Genomic DNA, 9323 nt, shown 5'->3' on the forward strand with positions numbered 1-9323 from the left:
ACATCCTTGCTATACACAGATATGCTGATAGTTAGGTGGGATGGCTTCTTCTTGTCCAGGAGGGGAAGGATAAAAAACTGTGGAAAACAGACCAGATCTTAGGCCTTAAGCAATAGAAGTCCTAAGTGTTCTCACTACTGCAACAGTGAACAAATCAATGAGCATATCCTGTTTTTTGTGACTGACAGAAATGCAAATATTGCCTATAATTCCAATTCCAAGAGCTAGTAGTACCTACTGAGATACAAACTATGCTTCTGCATTTCTATGTCATCATAATTATCTGTTATCCTAGAAGCTTACCTAATCTCCCTTCATATGATACAAAGGACTAAGGTGCTAGATACCACACTTTGAATTAGGTTGTTAGAATGTGAGATAATGTATCAGGTGTTCCAGTTTCATATTTTAATATAGAAGGTATCTCTCGATGCATTGCTAGTGCATGCAGGTACAGGTCTGATGATGTAACATGAGCTCAAATGATGGTGACTGGAGCAGCTGTGGAAGCCCACAATACACAAATATGCAATGCGTTTTGGTGACAGCAGTCCTTATAAAACATGACCAGGGTACATTTTCATGTTTTGCAAACCATTCTCCTCACTTAGTCCTCACTGCCAACCTTTATGAAGTGAAAACTGAATGAGTGTTACAGAGGGACAGGATGGGGTGCTTCTTTTCTGCTGTTACAGCAGATAATATGAAAAGGACAGCTGTCCTTGGAGACAACAAAATATGAAGTTGAAGTAAAAACAGGCTCTTCTATTCTTATCGTTGCAGAATAATATAACTCAGGGAAAAATGATGAAGTCATCTGAAGAAGAACATAGGGAAACACTGTCCTATGGAAATAGTAGCTGAAAATTACTTCATATTTCAGTATTCAGCAAAGGTCCTCCATTTTGGATTTCTTCTCTTGTTTTCTTCATCTTCCAAATGTCCCTGTTTAGAAACAGCTGCCTGATTTCAAGAAATGATTTGTTTTTGGTTTCTGGAACCATAAAGAAGATCAAAGTGACCACCAAAGAACACTCCACCAGAAACACCAGAAAGCAGTACTGTTTCAGTCCGCCCTGAAGAAAAATAACAAAAGGTGATAAGGATCATTATAAATTCAACAACACCTCTGTTATATCTGCAACCTGAAAATATGATGATTTCTACAACTACTTAAAATGCTGATGTTCCAAGTTTCTTTTTTACTAATAATAATGAGGTGCATTAAAAAGTGTAGCAATTAAAATAAAAAAAGTTCTGAAACATTTATAAAATTATTTAAAAAGGTTGATGTTAATGTTTGTTAAAAAAGACATAAGCAAGTTGTGTTCTAAAGTGTTTAAGTATCACATGGCACAAAAGCACTTTCATTTTTTTTTATTCTATAGAAGAAATTGTATGATTGTCTCTATTGAAGCTTCCTCCTATTCTAGGTAGAATAAAGTACTCACTTTCTGCATTATCTTGTTTTATAGCATCATGAGATTTATGAAAAAAGTGAAGTAGTGGAGCCCATCAAGGACACATAAAATGAGACTGAACTGTGAGGTTAATACAGCATAACTGCTTTGCTAGCCATGTGACCACAACCTTGTATTTCTGTCCAATATAAAATACAAGCCATAGTCAACTTTAATAAGCAAACTGAAAAAAAACAGAAGAAAGAAAAAGAAATCAACACACACAACACAAAAATCGTATGCAGTTTCACTGATCCTGTCCTTTAACCAGAATGTCTACATCACCTGATATTAAATATCTTAACTATTCAGTGCCAGTTCATCATTCTGCTAGAAACCAACAGACAGAGCTAACACTAGAATACCAAAGACAAAAATAAACCTGAAAACTTCAATTTCCATTTCTATTCACTGTTTGGCCACCCCTTTTACTTTCTATAAATCACCTCTGTATTTCCACTTAAAAATTGTCGTAATCAAAAGTGAGTGTCATTATGTTCATGTGTCGAAACTTACATGATTGGCCAAGCTCAGCAGTCAAACATCTCTGAACTAAATAGTACCAGGGGAAACATAACATTTTAGCATGGTGCAATAACTAAAATGCCCAGCAGAGGGCAGTAACATAAAGATCTTATCCTAGTCCTTAGCATTTGACTCAGCCTCAAGATCAAATCTGGACAATCAGGACTAACCCTGGCAGATATTATAGTTTTGTCAGTCAAATCTCCATCTAAAGACTAGAATTAATTACTATAAGAGGGCCAATAATTACAGTGGATATAAAAAGTGTACACATCCCTGTTAAAATGCCAGGTTTTTGTGATATGAAAAAATTAGACCACAATAAATCATTTCAAAACTTTTCCCACCTGTAATGTGACCTGTAACCTGTACAATTCAATTGAAAAACAAACAAATCTGTTAGAGGGGTAAAAATATAAAAAAATAAAAAACGTACAATAAGCTGGTTGCATAAGTATGCGCACCCTTAAACTAATACTTTGCTGAAGCACCTTTTGATTTAATTACAGCATTCAGTCTTTTTGGGAAGGAGTATATCAGCACGACACATCTTGACTTGGCAATATTTGCCCACTCTTCCTTGCAAAAGCGCTCCATATCTGCCAGATTGTGAGGGCATCTCTTGTGTACAGCCCTCTTCAGGTCACCCCACAGATTTTCTATTGGATTTAGGTCTGGGCTCAGGCTGGGTCATTACAAAACTTTAATTTTCTTCTAGTGAAGCCATTCTTTTGTTGATTTGGATGCATGCTCCGGGTCATCATCGTGATGAAAGATGAAATTCCTCTTCATCTTTCTAACAGATGCCTGAAGGTTTAGGGCCAAAAATGACTGGTATTTGGAACTGTTCATAATTCCCTCCACCTTGACTAAAGCCCCACTTTCAGCTGAAGAAAAGCAACCCCAAAGCATGATGCTGCCACCACCCTGTTTCACCGTGGGGATGGTGTTCTTTTGGTGATGCGAAGTGTTATTTTTGCACCAAACATACATTTTGGAATTGTGGCGAAAAAGTTCAGCCTTGGTCTCATAAGACCACAACACATTTTCCCACATGCTTTCGGGAGACGATGTATTGTTTAGCAAATTTTAGCCAGCTCTGGATATTTTTCTGTGTAAGAAAAGGCTTCATTCTTGCAACCCTACCCTATAGTCCAGACATATGGAAAATATGGATGATTGTTGTCACATATAGTACACAACCATTACTTGCCAGAAATTCCTGCAGCTCCTTTAGTGTTGCTGTAGGTCTCTAGGCAGCCTCCCTGACCAGTTTTCATCTTGTCTTTTCATTAATTTTGGAGGGCCGTCCAGTTCATAGGTTGGTACTAAGCTTTCAGCCCTAGGTCCTATACAAGCCTAGCCATAACAATTTCCTGGCTATTTCTTCCCACGATATTTTCTTCCCTGGACCCCTATCTAGCAGGGTGACTGATGTGATCCCCAGGGTGAATTTCCTATCTCCCATACAATCGTCAAGGTTCCTTTTGAAGAGAACCAAAAAGGTGCTCTGCTAGACATGCATGGGCTGTCTATTCCAGAGTCTGGGGAGTCTCTGGGTCAGGAACCTATCTCTCCAGCTTGTTTTGTTCATTGTGATTACAAGGTTTAGATCCCCAGAGCGTGTGGCTCTGAGGGATTGGGATTTCTTTAAGTGTAGCATGTCCAACAGCTCTGGGTTTGGCATGGCCTTGTATGTTAAGCAGAGATCACCTATGAGTAGACGATATGCGACAGAGTATAGCTGGAGTTTTTTTAGATGGTCAGCATAGGGCATCTGCTTTAGGCCTGTGATTCTTTTAGTGAGGTATTTCTGTGGCCTTTCCAGTTATTGCAGATGTCTTGAGAGGTGCATACCAAATGGGGCATTGTATTCTATAATGTGTCTAATGAGGGATGAGTACAGTGGGGCAATGACCTCCTTTTTTCTGGATGAATAGCCCTTAGTGATGAGGTGTGCCACATAGAAGGATTTCCTGACTGTTGTGGTGATGTGGTTACTGAAGGTGAGACCACTGTCCACCTGTGTCCCTAAGTCTCTTATCACACTTTCTGTGTTTAGTGTACTGCCACCTATGTGGTAATTCACGGGTACATGTTTTTTCCCAAAGGGGATAACTATACATTTCTTGGCATTGAGCTTGAGCTCATGACTCTGGCACCAAGCATCTGTTTCTGTAAGGCCCTTTTGTAGAATATCCACATCATTTGGGGATTCAATAATTACTCCCAGTTTGCAGTCTTCTGCAAAATCTGTTAGCCAGAGTCCCTTAGTGTTGGCCTGTACTTCAGAGAAGTAGATGCCAAACAAGACCGGTCCCAGGACTGAACCCTGAGGTTCTCCACTTGTCTGGAGCTGGATTTGGAGTCAGCTACTTTTACAGTGTGGATTCTGTCAGTATGCCAGTTGGCAACCCATCGAGTGATGTAGGGATTAATGACCAGCTTAGTAAGTTTATCTATAATTCCAGAGCGGGAATGGTGTCGAAGGCCTTGGTGAGGTCCATATAGGCTGTGTGGACTACCTCACCCTCGTCGACAGCTCTGGAGACTGATTCAAAGAAGTCAATCAGGTTCAGAAGACAAGATCGGCCCTTCACGAACCCAAACTGGGTGGGGTCCAGTGTTTGAAGGTTGCCAATGTCTTTGTTTATAAGTTCCATGATAATACGTTCCATTTCCTTGCAGATTAGGCTCGTCAGATTGATGGGGTGGTAGTTCCCAGGATCCAAGTTCTTTGCAACATCACTGTTGTCCCATATTTTCTCCACTTTTTGATGACTGTCTTCACTGTGCTCCATGGTATATCCAATGATGTGGACATTTTTTTGTACCCTTCTGTTGACTGATACCTTTCAACAATGAGTTTGTTTTCATGCTTTGTAAGCTGTCTGCAAACCATGGCTTTTGCTATAGCAGGCAATTGAGTAAATGTCAGGAAAATCCTACTAGGATAGCTGAACTTTATTTGGGGTTAATCAGTGTCTCTTTAATTGATGGCAGGTGTGTACCCAAGAAGACTGAATGCTGTAATTAAATCAAAAGGTGCTTCAACAAAGTACTAGTTTAAGGGTGTGCAAATACCGCAAAGTATTAGTATATGGGTGTGCACACTTATGCAACCAGCATATTGTACATTTTTTATTTTTTGTATTTTTTTCCCCTGACAGGTTTGTTTTTCAATTGAATTGTACAGGTTATAGGTTACATTAAAGGTGGGAAAAGTTTTGAAATGATTTATTGTGATCTCATTTTTTTATATCACAAAAACCTGGCATATTAACAAGGGTGTGTACATTTTTTATATTCACCGTATATTTTTATACAAAAATTTCACTTTACACACTAATATCTTTTGATGTCACCTTCATTTGGCTTCAGAAATTCCTACTCTTCAACTCACTGTTAGTGTCTTGTTTAATATAACTGTATTATCTAGATCTATATGCTTGGGAGGATGTCATTGGGGGTACATCCTGATCTCTTTTGAAAATTTAATTTATCATTTAGAAATTTAGTTGCTCTGATACAAAGAAGTTGATTTGAATTACACTCATTGTATATCAAGACTTCAAGTTGCATGCATTTGATGGGATGTTATTGTTTCAAATCCATATTTCCAGTCCTTCCTTCCTTCCTTGTCTCTACCTCACATATAAAACAGGAGATACTTCTTGAAATTGCATCTCTTTCCTCTCTCCCTTCCCTCCTTCCTTACCTACCTCCTTCCTTCCTTCCTTTATGAAGACTTTCTTCTTTTGTCTAGCATTCAGCAGAACATTCACATCTGGCCTGCCATATTAGCACAATGTAAACACTGCATGTTATGGTACTCGTGTTGTCTGAATATGAACACAGGTTGGTAGAAAGACATTTTTAGCTATCTTGCAAGAACCTTTTTTTAAGCAACAGGGTTTCTGATCTACATTTTATACTCCTTCCATGGTTATCTCAATGGACAGTTCAATCCATACATCTCAAGGCAGAGGATAAGAACACCATATAAGGTCATTTACCTACTATTTAAATCCAAAGGGATAAAAAAGTATAGAACCTTAGCAAGCACAGAGGTCTCTCCCTTTTGGTTTTGCAACCTTCTACACATTTGGGCTAATTATCCATGTAGGATTTGATCTTCACACAAAATAAGTGTAATTCTCCTAAAAAAGGGGGACTGCCCATTTAGATAACATAGATTTCTACCTCATAATTTCACTATTTGACCCAACCCTTCATGTCATCTTGCACTTCCCTCCTTTAGTCTCTTCCTCATCAACAAAGACATATAATAAAGGATTAATAGTTCTGTAAGGAGACAGACCAAATGGAGCCCAAAGAGTGCATCCCAGTGGGCTCAAAGGACTAACGGAGAAATGATAACAGTTCCTCATTATATATTTTAAGAATGCATGATTGTTATAGAAGCCAAGATGGACCAGACACATACAGGTCAAAACTTTAATATAGGTTCTAGGAAAAAGGATTCATTGCCCAATTCCTGACAGCAAATGGACTGCTGGTCTATAAGCAGCCTATCTTCCCATGCACTGGCAGACAAACTCAATTACACGAGCTTTATTCAGGTTGGACACATTCTGCTCAACTGTAGATACTTCTTCAGTATAATGCAAATATACAAAGAAACACCATACAGACCAAAGGCAAAGTCACTCAAGATAAAATACATGGTATGTCATGAATTAAAAAAGACATTATATTCAAAATCTAATAGGTTCACAGGTACATACTAGGCTGCTGATCAGTGAATATCTTAAGAAGCCTAGCCCTACATTCCCATGGTAAATAATAGCCTTTATATTTTGCAATATTTTGCAATATGAATGCCAGGATGTGCTGAATAAGTATATGCTGGGGTAATTACATGCTTCCTCTATCCATGAGACCACTGCTGTTAAACTGGGGACAAATTTGTGGTTACTTGTCTATTCATCCAAATTACATTTGAAAACAGTAAGAATAGTTCTCTGCTTTATAAGGAGGGAAAGACAATTCTATAGAAGTAGTATTCTCTGTGATAAATACCTATCCTTCCAATATGCTCCGTAATTCATGCAAAAGAGATTGAGGTCCCTTAAGCAGGTGTTCCTGATACCACTGGGCTTGTTAATGTTTAATAAGTCTGACAGAACAGGGTCTGTTGAGCAGAGCTGGATCATGGTCAAATGGAGCCCTTGTCAAGGTAATAGACCAGGGCCCCCCAGAGCAGCCCTTCCTTCAACAATCCCCTACCCAACAGCCATTCCAGTGTTCCATTACTTTGGTATTTCTCCCCAGTTACCATAAACACTGCTTAAACCTGTTAGTGTGCATACTGTTTCCTTATTTACTTCTACAATGATTACACATATTGAAATATAATAGCCATAGCACAAACACTGATAGCCATTTGCTAAACAAGCAATACAGTCTCACAATGAAAACAGACTTAGCATGAGAGGTAAACTTCTCTGCCCTTGAAACTCGTGTTTATTGAAACATCATTAAAGCCCACATTCAAAGAAAATGCATCTGGCCAGAGGAGGATTAGGTTTACTTTTGGGCTGTTTTCAAACCAGAATCTCCTCACATACATTTTAAGGCCACACATACATGTATGTGTTCTTTGATTCACCTTCCACCTTGTATTAAATTATAGTCTTTGTGTAATACAGCACCACTTGTTAGAATGTGTTTTAAATTTGTAGTTTTGACCATTCTTTCAGTAGCAATGAAACAAGATCTATGAATCAATGATGACAAAACTACCTATTTCAGAAAATTCCAACCATAAAAGGCCTCTCAGACTTCTATCATTACAATCCACCAATATTATTCAATAAACATAATCTCTACAGAAGTAAGTTATCCGAATAATTCCACATTAAAGAGATCTATAACTAATGAAAAGTTGGCACTGGCAAACAACTTTACATTTCAGTGTTTCATCTACAAATTCAGTGCCTGCTGCCCTTGAAGAATTAATTGCCTATGTTACATAAAAAAAAATTGGTAAGGTGGTAATGCAGAATGACTGACAAACCAACAGCAAGTTCATATGTTCATAGATTAATACTAAGCTAACTCCCCTTACAAGCCATTTTAGCCTAGCCAATTACCCCATGTGAGCATCAAACACTGTACCTTGTGTTTGCAAGGTAAACACATTAACCATTATGAAAACCTCCACCTCACACAAAGGAGGACACACTCAGAAATGCAGAACCCCTTTCTCCCACTAAAATTACCAAATAATCAGCAATTGAAAGGGCACTGCAATATCAGCACTCCACCTACATGATGTGGGAGTAGAATCCACAGCCTTCTGTACCAAAAGCATTAAGCTACTAACACTGCTTTCAGATTATACAGCACAAACAGTAACTGCCATTTGTTAAACATAACAGCTGGTTACATACTGAAAAGAGAGTCAGTGTGAGCAATAGTAAAGTTATCTTCACTTGAAACTCACAATTCCATAAAATGCACTGAAACTCATAATCCCTTGAAAATGTACTGAAACTTAAACTCACAATTCCATCAACACTCTGGTAGTTGGTGTAGAGGATTCAGGCTTTTGTCAAAGTTACAGGGTCAAGCCTTATCAAGTTAATTGACTAATCTGTCTCCCCCAACTAGGGCATTTCATACCAAACCTTCATACCTCTCAACCTCTCAGCACAAGAAATCTGGACAAAGCCTAAAATAATGGGGAGGAACAAAAGCCCCCAAATAGGCACAGATTATAAATATTGTTCTTGTAGACGTAGAAAGTTGCTAGAATAACAACATTTGTCTTAGCATGCATTTTCTGAAGGAGATGTCTGAAACTTAAATATATAACATTTAGTCATTTCAGTCCTCAATGATTTTTCCATAAAACCACAAATTTTATGAGGAATAAGCCAAATATATGAAGAAAAATCTGGACGTTCTTAGAAAATCTGGACAATTGAGAGGTATGCATACCTCTCAAACTCTTAGTGTAAGAAATCTGGACAAAGCCAAAAATACTGGGGTTACAATGGCCCAAAAATAGGGACATATTTTAAATATTGCTCTTACAGACTTAGAAAGCTGCTAGAATAATGGGATTTGTGATAGCATGCATTTTCTGAAGGATATGAAGTCTGAAATATATATATATGTCATTAGTGACTTAATTCCTCCACACTTTGCCAGAAAAAAAACACAAATTTTATGAAAAACAGACCAAAACTATGAGGCTAAATTTGGATAATTGAGAGGTATGCTAAACACACACACACACACACACACACACACACACACACACACACACACACACACACACCTTCTTTCTCTCAAACACAAACACACACA

At 38.1% G+C, this 9323-nt stretch overlaps 1 protein-coding gene across 1 annotated transcript in view; it reads right to left on the reverse strand.

Annotated features, from left to right (window-relative positions):
* Window positions 1-6: 6 nt before the first annotated feature.
* Window positions 7-9323, reverse strand: part of LOC122800251 (solute carrier family 2, facilitated glucose transporter member 11-like) — a 400142-nt gene continuing 390825 nt past the window's right edge. Inside the window, exons 12-13 of the mRNA XM_044069742.1 lie at window positions 5708-5777; window positions 7-1076 (exon numbers count right to left, since the gene is read on the reverse strand). Coding sequence (XP_043925677.1) covers window positions 873-1076; window positions 5708-5777 — 274 coding nt within the window. The 3' untranslated portion in view covers window positions 7-872. The remainder of the gene's footprint in view (window positions 1077-5707; window positions 5778-9323) is intronic.

This window comes from Protopterus annectens, chromosome 4.part0, assembly GCF_019279795.1.
Source record: "Protopterus annectens isolate FY-2018-M chromosome 4.part0, PAN1.0, whole genome shotgun sequence".
Taxonomy (NCBI): domain Eukaryota; kingdom Metazoa; phylum Chordata; order Ceratodontiformes; family Protopteridae; genus Protopterus; species Protopterus annectens.